We start from the raw sequence: 27651 nt of genomic DNA, 5'->3' as shown, positions 1-27651 counted from the left end.
CGACACACAAACAGACACACCAGGACAGGCTCTGACACCCAAACACACACACCAGGACATGCTCTGCCACACCGACACCCAAACACACACACACCAGGACAGGCTCTGCCACTCCGACACCCAGACACACACACCAGGACAGGTTCTGCCACACCGACACCCAAACACACACACCAGGACAGGCCCTGCCACACAGACAGCCAAACACACACACCAGAACAGGCCCTGCCACACAGACAGCCAAACACACACACACCAGGACAGGCTCTGCCACACCGACACCCACACACACACACACACCAGGACAGGCTCTGCCACACAGACAGCCAAACACACAGACACCCGGACAATCTCTGCCACACCGATATCCAAACACACACACAAACCAGGACAGGCTCTGCCACACCTTAACCCAAACACACACACACACACCAGGACAGGCTCTACAACACTGACACCCACATCCAAAATGCTTTCCACACTGGTTTGCTGTTAGTTTGTTTTTTCCCCTTGTGTATTGATGCCCAAGCCAGCCCCCCTTTGGTTTTAATGTATTTCCCCCCACACCCTTGTGTATTGCTCCATGTGGATGTGTGCCCCCTGCCAAACCCCTTTGTACATTATGCCCCTTGTGTATTGCCCCATGTGGATTTTTGCCCCCAGCCAGCCCTCTTTGTACATTATGCCCAAACACCCTTGTGTATTGATTTATGTGATGTCCCTAGCCAGCCCCCTCCCTTGTGTATTGATGCCCCCTTTGCATTGTTAATGACCCATGTATATTGAACCCAGCCACCCCCCCACCTTTGTGTATTGATTTATGTGGTGCCCCAACCACCCTGTTGTGTACTTATACCCCCTAGCCACCCCCATTTTGCATTTAATTGTTGTCCCAATGCAGTCCCCCCATTGAATATGGCCCCCCTTCCGCCTATTACCCCAACAATTTTTTAAATTTTTTTAATACTTACGTTTTTGCTGCCATCCTTCACTGCTGCTGTCCTCCAAAGGGCTCTTCTAGCTGTCACGAGGAACTGTTCCGTGTGATTCCACCCCCTTAAGCGGCCCATCATATTGACAATGTGATGCGCCGCTCAAGGGGGTGGAGTCACACGGATTTTAAAGCGGCCAGCGTGTCTTACCGCCGCTTCAAGAGTCACAACCACATCGGCTGCAATGGCATCTCGGTGTGCCGGCCGAAGCGGATGCTGCTGGCATTAAAGACGGCCCTGGCGTGGCCGAATCGGCCACTTAAATGGGCGTTTAATGTAGATTCAGGGCAGCCTGGGGGGCAATTGCCCTCCTGCCCCCCGGCCCAGCCCGCCCCTGACGATGGATGGGGCCATGTACCGTCAAATCTTGGGTGAGAACCTCTTTCCCTCAGCCAGGATATTGAAAATGGGTCGTGGATGGGTATTCCAGCATGACAGTGACCCAAAACACCCAGCCAAGGCAACAAAGGAGTGGCCTAGCCAGTCTCCAAACCTTAATCCCGTAGAAAATCTGTGGATGGAGCTGAAGGTTTGAGTTGCCAAATGTCAGCCTTGAAACCTTAATGACTTAAAGATCTGCAGGATCTGCAGAGGAGTGGGACTAAATCCCTCCTGAGATGTGTGCAAACCTGGTGGCCAATTACAAGAAACGTCTGACCTCTGTGATTGCCAACAAGGGTTTTGCCACCAAGTACTAGTAGTAAAATTTAAATCAGATAAACGTACGATTGAAATTATAGACTGATCATGTCTTTGTCAGTGGGCAAACACAAAATCAGCAGGGGATTAATATTTTTTTCATTCACTGCATGCATGCTAATGCTAAATATTAATTCACAACACCATACACTAATACACTACACCATGCCAACACCATACACTAATACCCACACACTCATGTTAATGGCAAATACTAACACACTCATGCTAACAACATACATCGACACAAACACACACTCGAGCGACATATGCTGATACACATTCCCATGGCCATCATAGAATTACACACACTCAGTATAACACTATACACTTACACATATACACACACACTTCCTTTAACACCATACACTTACACATACATACATACATATACACACACACTCATTCTTTTTTTCATGATCACTGAATGATCTATTCTTCTGTGTATTAATTCACTTGATGACATTTTCAATGTGGCATTTTATAAAATAAATTTGTGTATCACACTCTTGTCCAAAAACACAATTCAATTTATATTATTGGCTTCTGTGTTAAATTCATCCAAAGTTTCACCTTATTTTCACTTTTGTTAAAACCTAACCTAATGTGTGAAGAATGACTGTACTTTGAGCTGAATAGCCTTTACTAATGATAATTCCACATGAAATGGAGTAGTACTTACAGATGTCCTCTTCATCTGTGAAAACACTGATCACATAACAAGCATACACAAAACCAACGAGCTGTGTGGGGACAAGAGAAAGAAAACTCTGTTAGTAGGTTATCATTAAAGAGGTATTCACAAGAAGCATATAGCTCTACACAACATTTTACATTTCACTTGGCATGAATTGTTCATATGTCAGTAACAAATTTACAAAAAGAGAAGCAAGATAACATACCGTATTGGCTCGAATATAGGCCGCACTTTCCCCCCCCACTTTAAGTCTTTAAAGTGGGGGTGCGGCCTATATTCGGGGTCTAGCGCCCGACGCCCGGGACATGCAGTCCCGGGCGCCGGCAGGCAGTGGGGTTAGGATACAGATCCCCCTCAGCGGTGCAGGGGACCTGCATCCTACTCTCTGATACGCCGAGACAGCCTCCCCTGCCAGCACTTTCAATGGGGGGAGTGCAGGCACGTGAGGTTGTCTAAGCGCATCGCGCAGACGTTCACCAGCAGCGGCGATGCGAGCGTAAACAGCCCCCGCTGCCGGCACATCTGCACAATGTGCTTTAACAATCTCCTTTGCCGGGAATTCCCACGGGGGGAGTCCCGGCAAGGGAGATTGTTAAAGCACATCGTGCAGACGTGCCGGCAGCGGAGGTTGTTAACGCTTGCATCGCCGCAGCCGGTGAACGTCTGAGCGATGTACGCTAACAATCTTCCTTGCCGCCACTTCCCACGGTGGAAGTGCCAGCACCGGAAGTTTAATACGCGTACTGCGTAGCTGTCCCTCGCCGGCCCTGCAAGACCTCAGGGAGTCTGCACCGGTAAGTCTAGGGGGGGGACCTCTTGGGGGCAGAGTGGCAGCATATCTCAGGGGGGGATAGAGTGGCATCATATCTCGGGGGGGCACATCTCGGGGGCAGAGTGCATATCTCAGGGGGGGATAGAGTGGCAACATAACTCGGGGGGGCAGAGTGGCAGCATATCTGGGGAGGGCAGAGTGGCAGCATGTCTGGGGAGGGCAGAGTGGCAGCATATCTGTTACACTAAGTATTTTTTTTTCCTAAGACATTTTTTTCTTTAAAAAATCACCTAACTTTTAGGGTGCGGCCTATATTCGGTGCGGCCTATATCCGAGGCAATACGGTATTTGAAAGCTGATTTTTTTTAATTCTATAGAACTTCTTTATATTACCTGTTTTCACAATGCATAAATAAATCGGTAGAGAGATGGATAAGGTACAATATGAAAGGAAGCACCCCATAGTGCCCACAACTATACCCAGGGGCACAACACATGCCCTTATAGGCATTAGGTACAAGGGACCCCCAGGTCTTAGGCAGTCCCAAGGCTTATTGGCATATAAATGAGCCCTCTGAAATTATCCATAATCTCTTGTTAATTATAAAAAACAAAAACTGTCTGCACTTCTTACCCTAATAAAGTGCCCACTATGTAGGAGGTGAGAGTAGGTTCTCACCCTATTGAGAGTGTGCCTTGACGTGGCGGGTGAGCTTAATTATGCTTTGGCCAATTCATATAACCAAAACCTCTCATTTATATTATGTTTATATATTTGTTGCCAACTTTATTAGGGTAAGAAGTGCAGACAGTTTTTTATTTTTTGTATACATTGTACAGCCAATACACTGTATTTGCAGCATGCTTACACCTGTTTGGTAGGCCTCGTATTACATATTTGTATTATTTGAGCCTGAGACTAGCTTAGCGCACCGACATTTTTTCTTTTCTCTTGTTAATTATGTTTGCATTTTTTTATCAATAAGAATATCCAAAGTGGTTTTTTTTTACATAATACTGGCTCATACTGGACACTATGTCTTGATGTTATTGATGCATCTAATTGCATTTTTTGCATAAATTATTATATTTTCTTTCTAAATATAATTTACTCTGTTTGCCCTGTGACCTTTTATTGTCATATTTTGTTATTTGAATATATTCTGGTAATTTATTTTGCTTTTGTTTGCATGATTAAATCATTAAACATTCAAACATATATGTTATTGGTGCATAAATATGGGATTTTGACCTATATTGTCCTTGAAGACTTAATTACAAGCCAATCCAGAAACTGCAGCATATGGCATTTGATATATATCAGCGTGTTTCAAATATCACAAGTAAAGGGAATACATAAGTTTAATTCTGGAAGGTTAATACTTTACCATTTAAAGATGCAGCATTAAATTGTTCCCAAAGGTAATGTATAAAAAATTAATCTATTCTGGAAGCGCATTCTTCTTCTAAAATACTCATTGGTCATGGACAATTTTGTGCAAAATTCATTGCACTGGAAAATAAAGAACATTTTAAACTTTGTGTAAGAAACTCATAATTCCCAGGATGTGTATTTGCACCAATACCTTCTGTTTCTGCTTTAATATGTTATTTTTACATACAACGCTATGTAATCTGTTGGTGCCATATAAATAAATTATAATAAAATGTTGGTATGCAAACGTTTCTCAAACATTCTACAGCAGCTTAATGAAACAAACCTAATTCTCTACTGGTGTGTTTCTCACTGAGAATTATGAAGAAGCTAATGTAATGGCTGAGAGCACACAAGGCGCAGGGGAAGCAGAATATGCTACAAAGCACTTTAAAATGTTGAAACATTATGCACACAGGGGCCATCCAGAAGGACCAGAAAATATAAAAAAGTGAAGGAGACAAATAAAGGTGAAATGTTTGATATTAATCAGAATTTAACACCATCCTGTAAGGGTCCTTGTGGATCCTGGACAATAACAATATATTTACTACCATTGACTTTCCTTCTACAGCTGTCTGCAACCATAGCTTCATACCTAGACGATTCCCAGGGCAGGCTACTGGAGCTCTCACTCTTTTGCAAATGTGGCTTCAGTTTTGAGTAGGAGGGAAAGTGGGCGGGGAGTGAATAAATATTGCTCCACCTACCCTAAGAAGTCACCTGGAGACCCAGGGAAGCAGTTCTTCACAGTTATTCTTCTATTAGTTCACATATACTCTGAGTGGAACTAATAGACTTCCAAGTTTGGTTCTGAGTATAGGGAGGTTACACTATTTCCAAGGTGAAGTTTTCTGCGTCACACAGTTTGGAGCTGACTTCTTTATATTCTGATATTATTTGATAAAAATCCATGTTAGTATTTTTTCCCACTGGCATATCACATCTACAATCTACAATGGTTTCATATGGACAGTTATTTGAGCCATTGAGTTACCATCTTTAGCAACTTATCTCTGTGATGGCTATTGTCAGGATTACTAAAATGACCCCTAAAAGGAGGCAGGGTGCATAGTACCAAAGGGTGATTCAAACTCATTGTTAATCGGACAAAGGTCAGAGACTGGCAGCAAGGTTTACAAACAGTAGGTTAAGCAAGGGTCAAAATGCAAAAGGTCAGATAGAATAGCAAAAACACACTCTCTGGGGCAAGATAGCTATACAACCAAGTAAAAGGTAAAAGGGCAGGTCACTTTATATATATGGAACCCCCTTATTACCAAAATCAGGTGAAAGGATGAGGTATCACTTTAAGAGGTGTGCACAGGGTGCGAGGGCTAGAGGAACAGAAGCTGATGCTGCTTCCTTGAGTTAAGTGATGGGACTGGCGAAGTATGACACCTCCAGCAAGGCGCTACTGTGTAGTGGAGGGCATGGGTGCCGACAGTCCACCCCTTTGTTACATTGCCTGCATTATCCCCCACAAGTTCTTACAACTTTGTAGTGGTCTAAAACACAATAAAAAACGTTATTCTATTTTGTAACTCAGGCATATCAGCAACATATATTTTTTGTACTATAATCTTTCCAGTGTTAGTGTTTTTAGCTTTTGTTTTCCAAATAATCTTGAAATATTTTACAAATATTGTAGCTGAACTGACACCTGAGATTTTATTACATAAAACTGAGCTGGGATTGTGATTTCCTCAAGAAATACAGAGCATAGTTTCCGATTCCCAGTATACTAATCAAAATGGCTATCCTGACAATGGCAAAGACAGTACTCTACTAGGTTCGCTACAGAACCAAACCACAATGAGGAAAGTATCAGGAGTGCATGAATCCTTTGCATACTTACTATTACACTCTGGTAGATGCCTACTTATTGTTTGTTTTTGACACCAACTACTTTATTCCTCACTATGATATCTATTCACTAACTTTAGTTTACGGTAGATAGGCTTATGAATAACTGCCATATTCCGAACATTTAGTAAGCAGGTTTCGTTACCCTACGCCTAACCTCTGAATTATTAAATTATTAAAAGAAGGCCTGATAAGGGAGGGTGAGCTGTGCAGTGAAGGTATGAGCACAGATAAATAGGTAGAGCAGGCCAGAAAGTAGGGTAGGCCAACTTAATGTCACCCCCCAACAAGAGACTAAAGGTTGTTCCAGTAAGTAGTTGTTATAACCAGAGCCTCCAGAGAAAATTTGTGGATAACCATGGGAAAGAGGAGAACAAATTGTCCTCTACTATGGCAGACCATTTTAAGTCTGGCACCCAGAGGCTGACTGACAGCTGCATATCACATATATCACAATAATTATGCAAAAGGAGTTCAAAATTTCAAACTTTCTATTCAGTTATACTAAAATACAAGTTTCCTACTCAGGGCTGTTTGTTATAATGAAAATAAATAGAATTGATGGACAAAATAGTAAAAAAGTGACACACTTTTTCATTAAAAAAAATAAAAAAAATAAAAAAATAAACACTTCGACCTTTGACGATTTGATACAGTTCATTTTATATCATTACTTGCTGTGTTACTTTGTGTTACTTTCTTACTGCTGTGTCCGTAATTTCTATTTATTTTCGCTCTAAGAAAGTCATTAGCCAGATCTGACAGATATCTACCAAAATTAATATAGATATATTTGTAGAATCTATATTTAGGTAGGCAAAAACAGATTTGAGAGGCATATAAACAAATATTTTTGTTTCATTAATCATTATTCTTTAATGCCATAACATTTCCTAAAAATTGATAAAACGTTTTATAGATTATTAGCTATTATTTATAATGGCATTGTGAAAAAAACTTTATATGACATGACAGGTGATATGGCTAGTTGATGGTTAGTTACATTGAGAAGAATTCCTCCTGGATATATTCAAATGATAGCATATAAAAATGCAAATCTGATTAAGTAACATAAGGCAACAAACAAAACAGTACTGCTTCCTTTCTGCTTTTCCAAAGTGCAGACTAAATATTTGAATACATTTATACAAATAAACCTAAAAATATAGAACATATATCACAGATATGTGCATCCAGACATATCCATTCAAGTGATTGGCAAGTAGTCAATTCCCATTTCCTTTACAGCTGACCCCATTAGCTTGGAAGTACAGAGATGGAAAGGCAATGTAAACCTTGTTTCTTGTTAACCTTCTTTGAGTATCGAGAGCTTCGAGGTTATTATAATTACTTTATAGGGTAGGGCATCAATAGCAGTAAAAAGATCTACATGAAATTTAACTCTATGGCAAACCATTTACAAAAACGTTCCCTAATGTGCTCTGTTATGTTTTATTTTCAATATAAAATGAAAGCGAGAAAGAGTAGGTTGTGTCATCAGAAGCATGATGCATGAAAGGTATTTTTTTTGCACTTCTGTCACTTTGTTTTTCACTTGGCTAATACCGTTTATGTCTGTATACTTTTTGTCCGGGCCCTCATACTGTACAAGACATTTACTGCTCGACCTAGTGCTGCAATGTCTTTTGCTTACAGTACTAAATTCTACAAAAATTTCCAGAATGAAATGAAGAAACAATACTACATAACTCTATCAGTAAATTCCACAGTGACAGCTCCAGAAAGCATTTGCTCCAACTCCATATGTCTGCTCAGCAGCTTTTTTTTATTTATGTTTCTTTGTTTATTAAGGACAGCAAAAATAACCAAACGTATTACACATTATACATTTTTAAGAGCTTTTATTGAATTCTTAGGTATTGCAAAACTATGAAATTATAATTTGCAACAAAACACTTTAGCTGAGGGCCACTAAAATCTAAAAACTTGGGTCTTAAAAAAATGATCAGGAACAGCAATATACTGGTAAGCTGTGAACAAAATAAATATCCTAACAACAAAATAATAAAATAAAAGGCTAGCTCCCAGTTGGAGCACTCTCTGACCTATACTGGTTTAGAATGAGCAGCCTAAATGTCCCATCTTTATCAGACCCAGCAAACTTCCATCAAAATCAACAGAATTGGTCTTTCAACACCAAGCATGGATCTGTAGTTGGATCAGTCTCTCTCTCTATCTATCTCTGTCTTTTTTTTAAGCTCTCAGCATAAGTTGCCATGGTAAAAAAGTGAATTATCCACTTTTAATATCCAGAATTACAAGTGAAAATAAGAGATGGCGTGAAAGCCCTGCACGTCTTTTTAATCTAATACTGGTGAATATTGTAGCACACTTGCTCGTAATATATTTTAATGTTATCATCACAGTAATTACTGCATTCCATCTTACATTCCCTGGGCACGTTAATACAATATTTATGCAGACAAATTGCAATTGTGTTACCTTTCAAGCCTTTTCCATAGCCATTAATATTGCAGCACTTCAGAAAATCTATTCAGTAATCATGCTAATCACTAATTTGTTGCAGTTATGAGTAGGGCTTCATTCTGCTTTCAAGTATATTTAAGCTTATGGTTTTACTGCTACTATTAATGGCAAATTACTGTGATCCAGAAAATTATTTTGTTAACAGTCAACAAAAAAATACTTTTTTTAATAATAGATTTGGACTGAATATCAGACTTGCCACTCTTAGCGGAAGCCAGATTCACTTGCAGAGCATAAGTTTTTCTTTTTTTTCTTTTGGCAAATTTACCGTATTTGCTTGATTATAAGACAACCCTGATTATAAGACGACCCCCCCAAATTTTAATATTAATTTTGAAAAAAAGCCTATAAGACTACCCTATAGGAAAAACGTTTTACTAGTAAATATTAATTCACATGTAAACTATTTTTTTATATTTAATAAAAACTATGATTGAGAAAAATGAATATTTTTGTTTTTTTATGTCCATTTATTTGCCAACCTGTCCCCCAGTTATGCACATCTGCCCCACAGCTTGCTACTCTTCACCCCAGATATGCCTTATACCCCCCATATATGCCACTCTACCCTCCCTGATATGCGCTGCAGGGGATCTGGATCTTAGTCTTATAGTCAGACCTCTGCATGTCTTAGGACTTGTTCATAGTCAGTTAAAACCTGTTGTTTAAAAGGCATCGCAGGGAAAATGTTACTATTGATTTTACTTTATTTGCAGCATTATCTTGCAGCGATTTAAAGTTGATATCATTATTCTGTTTTAATCTTTCTCTGTCACCATTCCTCATCTGCTGTTCCACTCCATTGGCTCCCCATCAAATTCTAACTTTTGACGTTGACATCCACTCCATTGGCTTCCCATCAAATCCTAACTTTTGACCTACATAGCCCTTATCATGTCTACTATATCCCCCTATGTCTAACATCCATTATTTCTTCTCATTCCCATATTCAGGATTTCCCCTGTGCTGCACCCCTTCTCTGGAATTTGTTACCCTATTCCGTCAGAATGTCTCCTTCGTACAGGACTTTCAAAAACTCTCTTAAAACCCACCTTTTTCAAGCATACAACCTTCCCACCTAACAATCTCAGCCTAATCAAGCCATCTGAATGACCAAAAACCTCTACAGATCATCTGAACCCTTTGAAGTCCTCCCCATCCCAGCAGTCCTCTCCTACTGTTTGACCTGCCCCTCACCCACCAACTAGATTGTAAGCTTGCAAGAGCAGGGCCCTCTTCTCTTTCTGTACTAGTTTGTTATTATGCATGATTAAATTAAATAAAATTATTGTACTGACTATTGTAACAGTGCTACGGAATCTTAAGGCACTATATAAATGTAAAAACAAACACATACAGATAGTGGGGTCTACTAATTTGAATACAACAAAAGAAATTGAACCCCTGTCAATGTATTTAAGTACAGAATGTGTCATCTCATAAAATCAAATGAAAACGTCTTAAAAATAAAACTTCTTAGTGCATATTGCTTCCATATAATAACCTATCCTCATTGAAAACCAACTGGTCTTTGATTATTCGGACAATCGTAAGGTACAAATTCTAAATACTTAGGGGATCGGCCATTTTTTTCTCAGAGAAGACTCATGGCAAGTCAACCCCTAACAGAAACAAGTCACTAGGCCAATCTAAACAAAATATCTAAAGTCAGGTAGCTCAACCTAAATCAATGGATCTACAAGGCCATTTCTGCCCAATGGAGACCTGCAAACACACAACCCAATACATACTATGTCACTCTCTACAATAGCTTCATCAGGAAGAAAATAAGCTCATGTATCTCTATTGCCACACATTGGGAACACCTAAGATTTTAAGGCCCCTGCATTGTTGGGGCCTATGTCATGTCTCCATGTTACCTTTTAGACCATAGGTAGAATGCTGAATTGCTTATTTAAACTTAGGACCTAATATTGTTATATCACAAACAATATAAATATAATATTTCCTAAAGATTTCTGTTTCATCTTACAAAGTAAGGTTATACATATGTTTTTTTTATATCTATTTCGAGCCAAGCAGTACTAGTTTACAGTTTCAAATGCATCAAATTGCATTTCTTTAAATCACAAGACTATCTATCAGGGAATAAGTTGGAGTTTTATTGCTACAAGAAAAAAAAATCAATCAACGTCTTCAGCTGCAAATCTCTTTGTACTCTTCCCACTTAACTATAATCCTTAACATTTCCAAGTGAATCATTTTAGAGGCCTATGTTGTTAAAACACTACGTGGAATGAATGAAGATGAAAAAAAAATACAATGCTAATGTGTTTTGGAAACCAACAAGGACAATATTAAAAGTAAACAGAAAAACTGTGGTGCATTTAGAAACTCTTCTCTTTAAACTGAAACAATAAAATCATTATTGTAAAAACATTTTAGATGTCTTCTTTCTTGCTGTAAGCTACAGTTTTTCTTCAACATGATATATCCAGAATGATCCCCTAGCAAAATCAGTTCCCTACAGCTGGTCTGGCCATGTGGGTTTTAGAATCTCCCCCAGAGCAAGAATTCATCCAGAATCTTGGAGCTTTTTGTTACAAAGATAATATTAAGCAAAAGCAGACTGTTTTTGAGAAAGTATTTGAGAATAGGTTTTCTCTCATCAAACTCTTTTTCTTAACCTGCCTCCTTGCTATCTACAACACCCCACTGAAACAGCACCATATCTGGGAAGTCTCTCCGTTTGACCCAGACTCTCATGATGAAGCCCTGCTACCCTGGGTCTTTGGACCAGTTTCTTAATTTTTCTCAGTATAGAGTGCTACGTGGCTGTGTCTATTCCTCGTCAACTTTCCCACCCACAAAGGGCACTCTGGGGCTAGCCCACGGCCACATGCAGGACTAACGATGCCCTGCGGTTAGCGCCACAACACAAAACCGATCCCCTACAGAAGTGAGAGCTCATGGTAGCCGGCCTTGGGAAGTTCCCAGGTATGAACATTATATAGTACTAACTTTTTTGATAGCTTTCCAAAAAGAGACTGCTTTGTATTAGACGAAGACATTAATTGGGAGGGGTGTCCAGAAAAGCAGACACTCTAAATGAAAACACAATCGACTTTATGACAAAGTTTGCAGGAAAATCGATACAAATCAATCTATTACTATGGGTATATTGAAGCTGTCTATTTATTCATTGATTGGAATTCTATTAAAAATGTTGAACTAGAGTTTTGGTCATCATAGAAACGTTTCCACAGCAAAATAAATGTATGCCAAGCTTTTTTTCCCAGCCAAGCACCACCATATCTGGCAACTATGGGAATATGGGTTTAACCCAGAGTCTCTGGGGGAATGGCTGCTCCACAGGTCTCTAGCCTAATTTTTTCTTTCTCCAGGCAGGGCAGCCATGTTTGGCCACAAAAGTAAAATATTCTGTCAAACTAGTGTCCTCGATATAAACCTCTCATTTAACCTGTGTTTCTAATACCAACTGCCTCCAACAGAGTACTGGTAACATCTGAAAGGTTCCATCAGACATTTGTCACACACCAGAGCCTTAGAAATTCGGCCTTTAGTCATTAGCTTCTGCTGGGCAACCCATCATTTTTTAGAAACACGTTGATATTATCTTAATTTTATGACACAAGTTTAAATACAACTAAATAATTACAAGCAATTTGGTAGCATTAAATTAAATAGGTAAGCATTGTCCAGGATAATAAAAGGTACATGCGATAAAGGTCATAAGATGAGTTACAACTAGATACATTATCGTGCTCTCTTTGAACAAATTAATTTAAACTGTGAGAAAACCACAGTAAAGCAACCTCAGTTAAAGATATACTATAGATGAATAGGGATATACTGAAATATGTATACATATAACCAGAGTACTTACCTGTAATATACTAGTTGTGATAAGCAATTATGTCTACATAAAATAGATTCAGTATAGCTTCATCTGCCAATTTTCTGTGCCACCTGGAGATACCTTCCACAACTGTGATATGTGCAATAATCTGATGAACTGTATATGTACTTGAATTTACATTTCAGTGCTTATCGCATTGTCGGTTATAACCCGAAGCAAAAGCTGCCAAATGTATTCCTTGGTTTCTCATAAAAGACAATTGACGGGACTATGATGTGTATGCGATAATAATCACTGTCACTATATAGTTGTGCTCAGTTTACTAAGATGTCAGGCACGCACATTTTTTAGCATCAGGTTTATAACACAGTTCCTCTTCATTTGGTACAATTCACTACCCAGTGGGACAGTTACTTGGGGCAGCCTGACAGTTCCTAAAAACCAGTACTGTTCAGTAAAAAACATGACAGTTCATTAGTATGGTTAACAACAAATGGTGAGGTGGCTGAAGTCATACTAATCCGAAAAGAAGCTCCAGCCCAACTACCTCTTCCTCTGCTAACAAACCCCATCAAAGATGTCCAGCTTTGGGCACCTGGAATGCCGACGGTATGGGAAGGTACTTTTGTGTTGCTTCTGATTTAATGATCATTTAAAAAGAATAAATCCACAATTCATGGTTTTTGGGTAATCCATATATTTATGACTCTAAATGTACGCATACATTTCCATATAGCATGTAGCATATATATTACTGTTATGTGTGTGTGTCATTTTGTGTTCTGTCATTTAATGTGCGATAACATTATGATAATTATGTTATTTTGTTTGCTCTTTCATGAGAGATTTGCTACTTATCTTGGCTCCTGTTGCTTAGCAACAACTTCCTTAAGATTCATACTCTTTAAGTTTCCTTAAGGTATTTAAGCAAGCATCTGTATATTATAATCTTCATGAGCTCCCGTATTAGGTCCTAAACATTACATATAATTGTTATTGTTTAAAGTGGCCCCCAGAGACCCTCAGATCACTTCTTATAAATTGGGCTAGTGTGCCGTAGCACAAGAACACTCATTTAGCACCAATTACCTCTAATTCAGAATGTTTTATTTAGATCATGTGGAGCATTTTTCAGAAAATAAACTTTCAGACTGACAAATTTGTTGTTGCACCCAATAATTCACTTAATATGTGTCATTGCTTAATATCAGAGGATGATATTCCTAAATAATTTCTTTTATCCCCCTGTTCAATGCTATTAATTAGGGACCAAATCTTGCTAATGTTTTAGGATTTCGTTCATGAAAAGAAAATTTGTCTTGGAGCCTCGGACTTTAACACTTCTTTTATATTGCGTACTTGAGAGCCTCTTTTCATTCTCTTAACAATAATGAAGTAATTCTGCCTTGATAACCAGAATTTATCATCTTGGGTGGCTATTTTCAGTATGCATAATCAGCATCAGACTGGCGATGACGGGCGGCCCTGGCTGATGGCTGCTATGTTCCTGTAGGGTGCAGCTGACGATATCCACCCGCTAGCCCCACGCTGTGGAAACTTGATCTGCTGATGGAGCAGCACACGGAGAGTATTTGACAATGTGGAAATTTATAAACATTCTATTAACCATTGACACTTGCAGCATTCATATATCCATAGAACTCTTTATGAATGTATCAATAAATTGCCCCCTGCCACATGAATCACATTTTTTCATATATATGTCATTCACAAATACTGTCAGCATTATATATATATATAGGTATCTCCAGGTTTAAACTTTGTATAAAGTGGGTAAGCCAGTTCAAAACACATTATATATGAGTAAAAAGTGTGTATTTACCATTTATAAATATAATATAAATATGATTAAAAGTAACATACTTTCAAAAAGAATAAGATACGTGGTACGAACAAACTGAATAACTTATATATGTGTTTAAAAGATTTTAAATTTAATGAATTTATTTCATTAAGTTCTTAGGATATCTAATAATCAAAACAGCAATTGATTTCCCATTCCCGATTAATTTCCAGAGACGCTTTGGTTCCCATTTTCCAGTACACGTCGCTCTTTCTCAGAAGGCTTACAAGGTTTCCATCCCTCATTCCAAGTTTACAGTGCTCAGCTCCCATTAAGGTGAAAAAGTTAACATCACCTCCTAGGCATATCTGAAAGTGTCTGTTCACCGAAGATCCTCACATCATTGCAATTGATGTCTGAGACATGCTCTTTAATCCTCTGTAGTGTTCTACTTGTGCGACCTATATACTGGATCTTACACTGTTAACACATTATCAAATAGCTCACACACTTAGTGTTTTAGAAATGTTGGCATATTTACAGCAACTAGACCTTGTAGAGCAGACCTGGGCAAAGCACGGCCCGCGGGCCACATCCGGCCTGCTGAATAGCTCGGACCGGCCCGCAAAGAGTGTCCTGGTGACTCACCAATGAGTCCGGTGTCCCCCCCCGCCCCGGTCACTTACCTTAAACTCCTGTGTTGGAAGCGTTTGTCTCGGGTGCCGGCGCTTTACGCTGGGCGCCGGCATATGACGTCAGACGCCGGCGATCAGCAGTGAAGCGCCGGCACCCGAGACAAACGCCTCACGCTTCCAACACAGGAGTTTAAGGTAAGTGACCGGGGCGGGGGGGGGGAGATCCTGAGAAGGGGGGGTTAGGGAGTTAGAGGGGAGATACTGAGAAGGGGGGGTTAGGGAGTTAGAGGGGAGATACTGAGAAGGGGGGTTAGGGAGGGAGGTCTTACTGTGTGTGTGTGTCTTACTGTGTTTGTGTGTGTGTGTCTTACTGTGTGTGTGTGTCTCACTGTGTCTGTGTGTGTCTTACTGTGTCTGTGTGTGTCTCACTGTGTCTGTGTGTGTCTGTGTGTGTCTTACTGTGTCTGTGTGTGTCTTACTGTGTCTGTGTGTGTCTCACTGTGTCTGTGTGTGTCTTACTGTGTCTGTGTGTGTCTTACTGTGTCTGTGTGTGTCTCACTGTGTCTGTGTGTATCTTACTGTATCTGTGTGTGTCTCACTGTGTCTGTGTGTGTCTTACTGTGTCTGTGTGTGTCTCACTGTGTCTGTGTGTGTCTTACTGTGTCTGTGTGTGTCTTACTGCGTGTGTCTTACTGTGTTCATAGCTTATTCAGTTATTGTAATAAATATTTTAGCCCATTTTTTAGCTCAAAATATTTTTTCCTTTTTTTTCTCCTCTAAAATCTAGGTGCGTCTTATCAGCAGGTGCGTCTTATAGAGCGAAAAATACGGTATGCACTCCGAAGCCTTGTTCATTTTGTTCACTTCTGTGCTGTGCTAATAGTTATTCAGGCCTTACTTATTCAAGCACCTCTACCAATGACGTAGGCTTGAATAACTTTATTAAACAGCACATAAGTTAACAAAATGGACAAGGCTTCGGAGTTTGTAGTTTGTAGAGGTCTGGCCCTCTAAAACCATTCCAATTTCTCATGTGGCCCCATGGGAAAATTAATTGCCCACCCCTGTTGTAGAGCCTCATGGATACACATCTGGAGGTTAGAGTATTATTTAGGGAACATGCCTTGCGTGTAATGAACTTTACCATTAAACATATTGCAAAGTTGTTGGGTTTTTTTTATCAGCTTTCAGAATAGGTAATTTTTTTGGACTACATCCCTTATTTTGCAAAATGCTATGCTGTAGTCCATCACATTCACTTTCCATCACATCCTCAGAGATGACCATTCCGATGTATTTAACTTAATCTTTATAACCTCTTTGTTTTTTTAATTTCTTCCTGTTTTAGAAGAGGCTGCCCTAACAAAGTGGGCCTATTGTTTACCTAAAAGTATACTTTATCGATTATCTTTAGAGGGTAGCCTCGAGCAGTCTCACTCGTAAATTTGCTGCCTGTCTTTTAAAATCAGAAATTAAGGAGCAATTCTGCCTCAGGCGTAAAAACTCTCCTACAGGGATATTACGTGTAACATGTTTGGAATGGCAACTAGAATAAAATAGAACCGTATTGTCAGCTGTGGACCTCCTATATCCAATAGTAATAATCTCACCCTCATAGTTACGAGAGAGATTCACATCCAGAAAGGATTGCATTTACCAGCAGAGGACAGAAATGACCTGTTTGCTTATTCAAATATTTTTTTTTCTAAACTACAAGGTTTGATACCCTTTTACAGTAGCACCTGGCAATTGCCTTAACTCTGCTAATAAACCATATATCAGCATGGTGAGCTGTTCTTAACAGACTTTAACCCCTTCATGACAAAGCCCGTACATGTACGGGCTCAAAATTTATTGTTTTCAATGTGTTTAGGGACCGCCCATTGTCCTTAAGGGGTTAAGGGGTTAAGGAAACAAAGCCCCTCCATCTGTTGCAAATTAGACTTTCCATCGCTTGAGTACACAGCACTCAAATTAATAACGCAACTTTAAGAAATTATGTTTTGTATCACTCAGTCTCCTCTGTATAATTATATGTGTAATTCCAGAGTATATTTGGTAGTTAACATTCTTGTGGAATATAAGCATAAGAAATACAAGCATCATTTTTGTCCTTATTTTGTGATAGAAAGCCACACAAATCACTGTAAATGTGCCTGTAAATGTTGTATTATCACATTTAGTCTTTGCTAATAAAAATTCTACATTTTATTCCGCTTCTTTGTATATAGTATTAACAATGGCCACAGTGGCAATTTACAGCTGAGAGGTATAAGAATTTTTTAGCAACATATAATTATTCATAAGCATAATTACAAAATTATCACCCAGCAGTTCCAGCTTAGATCTTAAAACAACACCGGTGATTTTTTAAATTGAAATAGGAATGTGTGATTTGCTGTATTATTTTAACTCATAGAAATCTAGAACTGTTAATGAATAATAACTGATATATTATTCAGGAAGAAATATGTTCAGTATATCGGACTTCAAGTTGAGTTTGAAATTGGAGAGGGCCCCAAATGCTTGCAACTGCCCCTCCAAATTAATCAGGAATACTGTAGGTTTCTTTTTGAAGAAGTGTTCTAGCTGGGCCTCTTGATCCGCAATGACCACCAAGTCCATCAAAATGTACTCATTAAGCCTCCTAGCGGTGGATGCAGATGGAGGTGCATGGACCCACAAGGTTACCAGTGTGTGATCCAACACGGTTGATTCTATCTCCGTCCATGACAATGAACCCAAATAGTAGTGCTCCACAAACAAGGCATCTATTCTGGAGTAATCCCTCTCCCGTGGATGGATTGCCATCCAGCAGCCCAAACGCCTGTTTTAATGCAGGAGGCAAAACAAAGGGATTTGTCTAGAAATAAGGACCTGGATATTACAGGTAAAGTCAATTATTCTTCAATTTGTAAGAAATACTTCTTTCTACATTTATTCAAAGTATTTTTCTTTAAAGGAGAAGTATTATTTACTACAAACAAAAAATATACTACAATAGTATGGAGGGTTATTTTTTCCGTTATTGGATCTGTTTACATTTATCTATGATATTAATTACTAGCAGAGTTCTACAGAATTTTTCCTTTTTAAATTGCATAGTAAGAGTTGCTGTAGGATTTTCTCATTGGTAAAATTTGATGTTCCTTGAAAGATAGTGGTAACATACTGTAGAGATTCCTCCACGGAACCTTTAAACGCATTACACTTGTTTTAAGAAATGCTTCCATTCTATGTCCCTTTAAATTATTTTGATTCTTTTGTTCCATTACAACGTTTTGACACCTTCACTTATTAACAAGGTTGGGAAAGAACAACAACATACCATTAAGTGGGTTATGCAGAATTGAACCATAGGGTAAATCACAAATTATATTTATAAACAAAGAAAACATAGCTGTTTTTGTTGGTACCCATGCACATTCTTATTTTGTCCCATCTATCAGTACTGATCATAAACACAATATACTGTTCATATAAATTTTCATGTTTTGTACACAGCTACAGAAGAACAAACTAACAATATTGCTATATTATAAACTTCTACATGAACCCCAAAACAAAACACCCATGATAAAATGTCTATAACATTAAATAAAATGTAGCTCCACATTTTTCATATATAATATAGAATATATATATATAATACATATTAACGGCACATATCAGAGTCACAAATATATATGCTGTGCACAAAGCATTGTGACGCAGAGGATACGGTATTAAGCGTCTAAGGAAACATAGAATAAAGACACAATCATTTAGAATAAAGACACATAGACAATCTCCATATAAGTTATTCAAGCCACAGTCTGAGTGTTCAGAAGGACAGGCTGAAGACTGAAGGTGACGGGGTGAATCTCAGCTGGAGCTTTGAACTTCAATGTACAATGTGATTTGATCAAAGCAGCTTTTTGTGTAAAATCTGAGGCTTTCTTAGAAAACTCCAATATTTTTTTTTCTCGGATACAGAATCAATTTCTATATGATGTGGCTTCTGCCATTTAGCTGAATCTTCTTGAGACAATATATATATAAAACAGCATTTCAGTAAACAAGACTGCTAAGAATTCTCCAGAAACAGAATTTGACAGCAGATAAGAACCATTCAGCAAATCTAGTCTGCCTATTCTTTCCCTGCTATCATATCTGGGGAAAAAAAACTATCCTTCTAGTCAAACCAAGCAAACACATCAGTCAAACACTGCATCAGCCAAATACTAGGAAGTAAAGCATTAAATGTGAAGGGTAATTTCCAAACCTTGCGCAAAATCCACCCATGCAGGATCATTAAAGTGAACAGTATATGATGGCTGGAGTGTCCCTTTAAAGGCTTTACTTTTTTTTTGTTATTTTTTAGTGATTGAACTTTCAGGATACATAATAAAATTATATTCTAAGGCTTATGTCTTAATATGTTTAATATAATAGTTTAATAAGAAGTGGGTCAAAAGCTGGTTGAAAGGGTTGATAAAAAAACCTTCTTTAAAATCTCTAAATCTCTTTAACAACTCCAAAGGTACTTACCCGCCTACACTAGCAAAACTACTCTTTGGCTCACTAAAAGCTTCACGTACCATATTTGCAGCATAGTCCAAAATACTGTATATTAATGACTAATGGTACATAAAGCATACCAAATATCAGAGCCCTATGTATTCTAAAATATATTAACCCTGCTGATCACATTCCACCCTTTTCTTCAAACTGATCGGGTGTTTGTGGCAAAGCTTATATTTTTCATTAAGTAAACTTTGTAAGCTTGGCTTTATGTTTTGGTACATGTAACTAAAACATATGGAATAGAGGCAGAATTTATGTAATTTACACTTCGGAGTATTTCCTATTAATCAAATTAAGTTATGTAGGTGTATTTACCAAAATCCTTAAGTTATAAAACACCAAGGTGATTAAAAAATTAAACACTACAAAACAATAATTCTCCCCCTGCATGATGGCAGTGGATTGCTGGTTTCAAGGGTACACGTATATATTCTGACAGCAGGATCAAGTTGTTTAATGACAAATTACATTAACTCATTAGTTAGTGGTGCCAGGGTGCAGTATTTCTTTGGTGTCCCTTATAACTAAAACACATACACATACACATACACATACTAACAAACCAACTCGCAAGATACATTTACACTTAAATACATACCCTCCCTCCTTTCCCTTGCACCGTTAACCATAGGCCCAGCAAGCTGCAACCAGACTAATGAGGAGCCAACAACCTCAAATATGTGCAAACAGGGAAAAGAAAAAATGTCGGTGCGCTAAGCTAGTCACAGGCTCAAATAATACAAATGTATAATACGAGGCCTACCAAACAGGTGTAAGCATGCTGCAAAAACAGTGTATTGGCTGTACAATGTATACAAAAAAACAAAAACTGTCTGCGCTTCTTACCCTAATAAAGTTGGCAACAGGTTGCAGCTTGCTGTCCAGGGGTTAATAGGGAGGAGGTTTAATTGCACCTCCCCCAACACATTAATAAGGCTTTGGTAGCAGTATAAACTGCTTTGTGTGCCCACTATGTAGGAGGTGAGAGTAGGATCTCACCCTATTGAGAGTGTGCCTTGACGTGGCGGGTGAGCTTAATTATGCTTTGGCCAATTCATATAACCAAAACCTCTCATTTATATTATGTTTATATATTTGTTGCCAACTTTATTAGGGTAAGAAGCGGAGACAGTTTTTGTTTTTTTAGAATAAATATTAGCAAAGAAAATCACACATAATGACACATGAAAGAATGGAATAAAGTAAATAATAGGATTTTAATAGCAAACCACTAAATAAGATTCTTACCACATGGCTCTGCTCAAGGATACCACTTTTGTTTTTATTATATTTTATCTTTTACCAAGCAGGCAGTGCAAAATCAAGTCTTTTGAATCTGCACCATTATAGTAAAGAAGACACATAAAAAACATAACATTTTACAGCCAGTATTAACACAATGAATGTATGATAATAAGCACCTTGTATGAAAACTGATTTCACCACAACCCTGGCTCACAAAAATACTAGTACTACTATTACAAAAATAAACTCATTGTTTTAAGTCTGTATGTTTACAACAGAGCACTACCAATGCTATATTTATCCAAGACAATATTCTGAAGGTAAAATATTTACAAATAATCATATATTTTGTCAACTAATACACCTGAAACACCTCTGTTTAAGGAATGTATTAAAAATTGAAATGGGAAAAAATTACTACATATGGTTACTAACTACATTACAGAGCCATTAGTATAGAATTCTACTGTCAATTCACATACTAATGTACATAACACAAAGTATAACTTAAAATACACTAAAAACAGCCACTTTGCTCGAAAATGACCTCAAAATCCCTTTAAATGTTTCACCGAAACAAGAATTTCAGAGTCTTTGACTTTATACCACCCGCACAGCGTATGATGTATCAAATAGTTTTCATTTGTACTTGTAGCGAAAATATTTTTTCCTTCTAGAATACATGTATATGTTCATTTAAAAGTGCTCTGTTATAGTGCATCTTCCTGTCATTAGTGTCACCTCTCTTAATGACGTCTTCTGGTGATAACAGATAACAGGTGATAACTCTTAAATTCACCTGAGGAAGACTGTACAGAGAGTAATGTGTGTGTGTGCTGATTATTTAACCTATTCAATGCTGGACCGGAGTATGAAACCTCCACTGACCTTAAGTTCATAATTGGCAGTATTTAAAGAACATTTACTGCATATAACAAGAAGAGGGAGGGCACCATTATCTCCCCCTTTATATTATTAGTCGATCTTCATTGGTGATTACAATTTACATAGATATATTTGTATGCATTTGTACAATAAAAATGTTTGTGGTGTGGTTTTTTTTAAATTATACTTTTGAAGCAATGCTGGCACATGCTAGAGGCTAGGAGTATGAATATGGAAAGTTAAAGGGATACGCCAGCCATCAAATGCACTTTTACATTTTCATGAGGTCCCCTTACTAAGGCATAGTGTTATGAAGAATCCTTCCATATGCATTTGCCTTCTCCTTTACCACTCACTCTTTCCCATGAGATTTATTCAGGCAGACACATGATATATTTACAACCTGTTACAAGAAGTAACCCCCTATGTGCATTCATGGAAAGTGTTCACATTAATTTCAAAGATAGAACCTTTCTGCCACTGAATGACTACTTCAATCAGTCTAACAAAAATTCTCATACTGTAAAAAGGGTTTTAAAAATAACCCTTACAACAGTGGCAATTTCTGTTTAAAATACATTAAACATGGGCAGTTTAGTTATTTATTTATATTGATTGATTGATCATGTAATTATCCCCTAAGCATGCATGAGAAGTAAAAATCACAGCAGGGGACAAATGCAGATCATCGGATCAACAGACAGAGACCAGGTAGGAGCTAATAAGTAAGGGAACCACAATAAGCCTTAGTTGCATCTCATGTTATGAATGATGGCATTGTTTTAAGATGAAGGTGGCAATTTTTCTTAAACAGATTGGATATGAGGAGTGAATGAGGGGCTTGAGTCAAGGGTGACCCCAAGACAGTGAGCAGGTAGCGATGGGGTGATAATTGCACCATTGACATTGAAGGAAGGACATTGAAGGAATGCTAGTATTAGAGAGGAATGATAAAAAGTTCAGTTTTGGAGACATTTAGACATCCTGTTAGAAACAGAGGCAAGGCGATTAGTTACACAATTTAAGAGGGATTGAGAGAGATTGGGAGGAGATAGGTAGAGCTGAGTGTCATCAACATACAAGTGGTATACAGGCAGCTATCACATTCAATCGGGCAATGAAGGATTCTCATTTGTGGCTGGTAAATCATATTTATTTGCTCTGTGCATTGGCTGTGTTAGTTTTACCTTTTCAAAGTGTGTAAATTAAGTTTTGACCATTCCCTAAATTTCTAGACTTACTTTTTGTTCACCTGACTGACTGAAATGTACCGATTTAACACACAATAATTTATGGGGCAGTGTGCGGGGGAACTCTGATCTCTGACAGTCGGGGAAGGTCTGCGTGATGGACGCAGACAACCCCCGCTGCTAGCCACGCCTCCTTCCGGCTGCAGCGTAAGTGCGTGGGATCTACACGCTGCCCCGGCTACATGACAGGGAAGTCAGAAGCACCGGTAAGTTTGGGGGGGGGGGGCGGGGCGTTGGAGTGTTATATGGGGGGCATAAGGCATTTCTGGAGGCAGAGTGCTCTGTGAAATGCCTTTTAACCCCCTTAATGCCACTCTGCCTCCAGAAATGCCTTTTTAACCCTCTATACGCCACTCTGCCTCCTGAATGCCTTAAACCTCCCTATATGCCACTCTTCCCCATAATATGTCTTTTAACCCTCTAAATGCCAGAGTGGCATATAGGGGTATAAGGCATTTCTGGAGGCAGAGTGGCACATAGGGGGTCAAAAGGCATATCATGGGGCACAGTGCCATATAGGGTTAAAAGGCATATCATGGGGCACAGTGGCATTTAGAGGGTTTAAAGGCATATCATGGGGCACAGTGGCATATAGGGGGTATAAGGCATTTCTGGGGCAGATGTGCATAACTGGGGGGCAGGTTGGAAAATAGAAGGAAATAAAACCAAAATATTTTTCTCAATCATAGCTTTTATTAAAAAAAATAGTTTAGATGAATTAACATTTACTGGTAAAACTTTTTTCCTATAGGGTCGTCTTATATTCAGGCTTTTTCTTTGTTTTCCTAAATTAATATTCAGATTTGGGGGGTCGTCTTATAATCAGGGTCGTCTTATAATCGAGCAAATACGGTATTTCCCTAAAATATCTTTCATGCTTAATAACTTAATTACATTTTCTTGATTCGTTTTAACGTCCCTCTGCTTCTTTATTTTGGAAATATTTAACAGTAAACACTTTTGCTCAGTGTAAAAAGTGCATGAAAACATGCTGAAACTTCTGTAAGAAAATGTGTTCCAACAGTTACAACATACTGTTTAGGTCACAACACACACATATGTTCCAGAAGCAGGTGTGTTACTAGGTCTCCAAAATATCTCGAGCCAGAGCCAAGGCAAATTTGATAGAAGGGGAGGAAAGAAGCTCACATGCTTGGGTGGACATATAAAGGTTTTATATGATGATGCCAACAGAGCCGGCCTTAAGTGTTCTGGCGCCCTGTGCGGACTACTCCTCTGGCGCCCCCCCATCCCCCCCCCAAAAAAGGAAAAAAATCTCCCCCCTCTGCCCCTTCTCACTGCCTTTCCCCCCTCTGCTTCTTCTCACTGCCTTCCCCCCTCTGCCCCTTCTCACTCCCCTCCCCCCTTTGCCCCTTCTCACTCCCCTCCCCCCTTTGCCCCTTCTCACTGCCTTCCCCCCCTGCCCCTTATCACTGCCTTCCCCCCCTGCCCCTTATCACTATCTACCCCCCCTGCCCCTTATCACTATATATACCCCCTATCCTTACTTACCTTGTTGCCGGAGTCCTGTGGTGGGAGCGGGAGGCATCCGTCTTCCCGCTCTGCCGCGGTGCACGCTTCACAGCTGAGCGCCAGAATAATTCTGGCGCTCAGCACGAAACGCCAGCACCGAGTGAGGGGCGCCGAGCGGTTGCTTAAAACTTCACGAGCAAACGCTCGGCGCCCCTGCCGGGACTTAAATGAAAACACCTTTTTTTTGTTTAACTTTATTTAACATCCTCCATGTTAAATAAAGTTAAAAAAATTTTTTATTCAACATGGAGGATGTTAAATAAAGTTACAAAAAACCCAAACAATGTTATAATTGAAGTCCCAGACGGCACCCCTGTTGCCATGGCGCCCTGTGCGGCCGCACAGGTTGCACACCCCTAAGGCCGGCCCTGGATGCCAATGAGCAATATGTATTTAAAATATAAGCAATGAGCAATAAGTACACATAAAGGAATTATATGACACCAATGAGCAGTAAACTTATATGTAAGGCTTTATACCAATAGAAATATCAAAGTGATGTATATGATTCCAAAGAGCAGTAAATGAATACATACATTACATAAATAAACTTTGTATATGATGTCAATGAGCAGTATATGTATAAACTTTGTGAACATAGATGTCTGTGTACAAAAGTATGTGAAAATGGATGTCAATGTATAAGTGTGTGTGAGCATGGATGTCAATGTATAAGTGTATGTGAGCATGATTGTGTATGTATAAGTGTATGTGAGCATGCATTTGTATGTATATGTATGTGTGAGTATGAATGTGTGTATAAGTGTGTGTGAGCATGGATGTGTATGTGTAAGTGTGTGTGAGCATTTATGTGTAAGTGTGTGTGAGCAGGTATGTGTATGTGGTGTGAGATGATGCGTGTGTTAGAATGAGTGTGTACCTGTGTGAGTTAGTGAGTATGAGTAAGTGTGTGTGTTAGCATGTGTACATTTTTGTAAGTGTGTTTACATATATTTGCGAGAGTGTATGTCGAAGAGGGGCACGGGGCAATGATGGCACAGACAAGCTGCTTAGGGGTTCAGATGGCACTGATAAGCTGTCTGGGGCAAAGGTGGCACTCATAAGCTGTTTGGTGGCACCATGAGACATATTGCTTGTTGAAGTTAGGGGCCCCAGGGAATTTTTTGCATTAGGGCCTGTGGTTTCTAATTATGCCCCTGTGCTGAAATTACACCTTTCTATTACCAGCTAAATTTAATGGAATATATCTATCACATACCATTTTGGTAGCTTGCTGGTGTTGGGTTGGAAGGCAACAAATCCTATGTGAAAACTAACTTTTGTGACATCATAAAGCTTACACAAGTAGTGGGATACTTATACACATACCACATACTGTAGCTATAAACTATGTTTCAGTTTTAGAGGTGGGTGAGCAGAGAAACATGTGCTCAGCATGAGCCAAGCCAGATCACAGAAACAAAACACAAAAAGGGTGGTAAATGAACTAGCTCAGTTTAAGCCCAATTTGGTTTACTAACTTAAAATCTGGCTCTGTGTACCTCTTAGTATGCATATTTGTATCTCTCCCTCTCCATGCATGGTTGCCTTTCTACATGTCTTTTTGCCTCTTACTGCATCTTTCTGTTTTTTTTTTCTCTCATACTAGTTCATTTCACATTAACATGAGAAAAATTGAATTATTCAGGAATATTTTATATAATAGTGGCTACAAAACTATTTACTGCAGGCATAAAACAAAATAATATGCAGAAACAAAGGTGTTATGGTGAACGTTACCTCTCTAAACTATGGCATTTTGTAGACCCTTTCACAGAATTGAAGTCAATTTTAATGCAAATTATTTATACAACAATAATTCATAAACTACCAATCATACTCAGTGGGTAATACGATAATATTAAAACAGATTCTTGAGGAATATAATTTACTCATATAGGGTTTAGACTTTTAACTCTGGAAGTAAACTACAAAAATATCATCAAATTATATAAAAAGCTTTACACTTATCTTAAAGAACTAAAACAATTATTGTATTAGAGATGTATTATATTATTGTATAGATATTGTAGATGTATTATAATATACAGTATATGCTGTCTGCCTTTCTGAATCTGTAACATAGTCTTGAGACTAATGCCTGGGTAATAAACCTGAAAGTTATAAATCATATCTTTTTACTTAGTTGAAATGTTGAAATCCAATTTCTGCACTTTATTGAATTAAAAAAACAGTACTATTTTTAAAGCTACGGTGCATTATTAGTTTTTGGCCAATATTGCATTTTTTATTACTTCGCCTGACAATCAAAGAAAACTCTTACCAAGATTTAACACAGAAATATTTTTTCCAAGGTCAGGTAGGAGAGCAACTTGTTTGATCTTTTTGCATTCCTTCACTGGTTTAGTCAAGATATACCTCTGAGTGGAGTGGGAGTATTTTATTAAACCTTGGGGGTTATGTTTCCCTGATTCACAGTCCCTAGAGTCGGACACTAGGGACTGTGAATCAGGGAAACATAACCCCCAAGGTTTAATAAAATACTCCCACTCCACTCAGAGGTATATCTTGACTAGGTGATGACCTACGTCTGTGCATGTGCAAAGGGGAACCCTTTTGCTCAATAGAGTGATCTACCCTCAGCTATGTGGAAGAGGAGCTGCCGCCTCACTTAAACCTCCCCAGTTATGAACTGGTGCCCTTGGGCTAGGTGTACTAACCCAGAATACTTGTCATTCACATTCAAATTACTCATTTAAGTTGATGCATGTTTCAATTATGCAAGTGGTAGTTGAGTTAGAACTTAAGACCCAACGCATCTGCAAACAGGATGGTGCATAAGTGCAAAGGTGTGGGTAACTTCTGTTCCATAGAATATAGAAACATAGAATTTTACAGCAGATAAGAAATGTTTGGCTGATCTACTCTGTCTATTTTTCTTATGAGAAGACTAAGGCTTTAC

At 38.7% G+C, this 27651-nt stretch overlaps 1 protein-coding gene across 1 annotated transcript in view; it reads right to left on the bottom strand.

The window, feature by feature from the left end:
* LOC149305435 (sodium/potassium-transporting ATPase subunit beta-1-interacting protein 3) overlaps positions 1 to 27651 on the bottom strand; it is a 180854-nt gene that overhangs the window by 11988 nt on the left and 141215 nt on the right. Inside the window, exon 5 of the mRNA XM_089477506.1 lies at positions 2317 to 2434. Within this exon, the coding sequence (XP_089333632.1) occupies positions 2317 to 2434 (118 nt within the window). The remainder of the gene's footprint in view (positions 1 to 2316; positions 2435 to 27651) is intronic.

The sequence above is a fragment of the Sceloporus occidentalis genome, unplaced genomic scaffold (genome assembly GCF_023333645.1).
Source record: "Sceloporus occidentalis isolate IW3139 unplaced genomic scaffold, rSceOcc1.0.p SCAF_11, whole genome shotgun sequence".
Lineage (NCBI taxonomy): Eukaryota > Metazoa > Chordata > Lepidosauria > Squamata > Phrynosomatidae > Sceloporus > Sceloporus occidentalis.
Note: the sequence above shows the minus strand (reverse complement) of the source record. Positions and strands in the feature narration are given on the sequence as shown.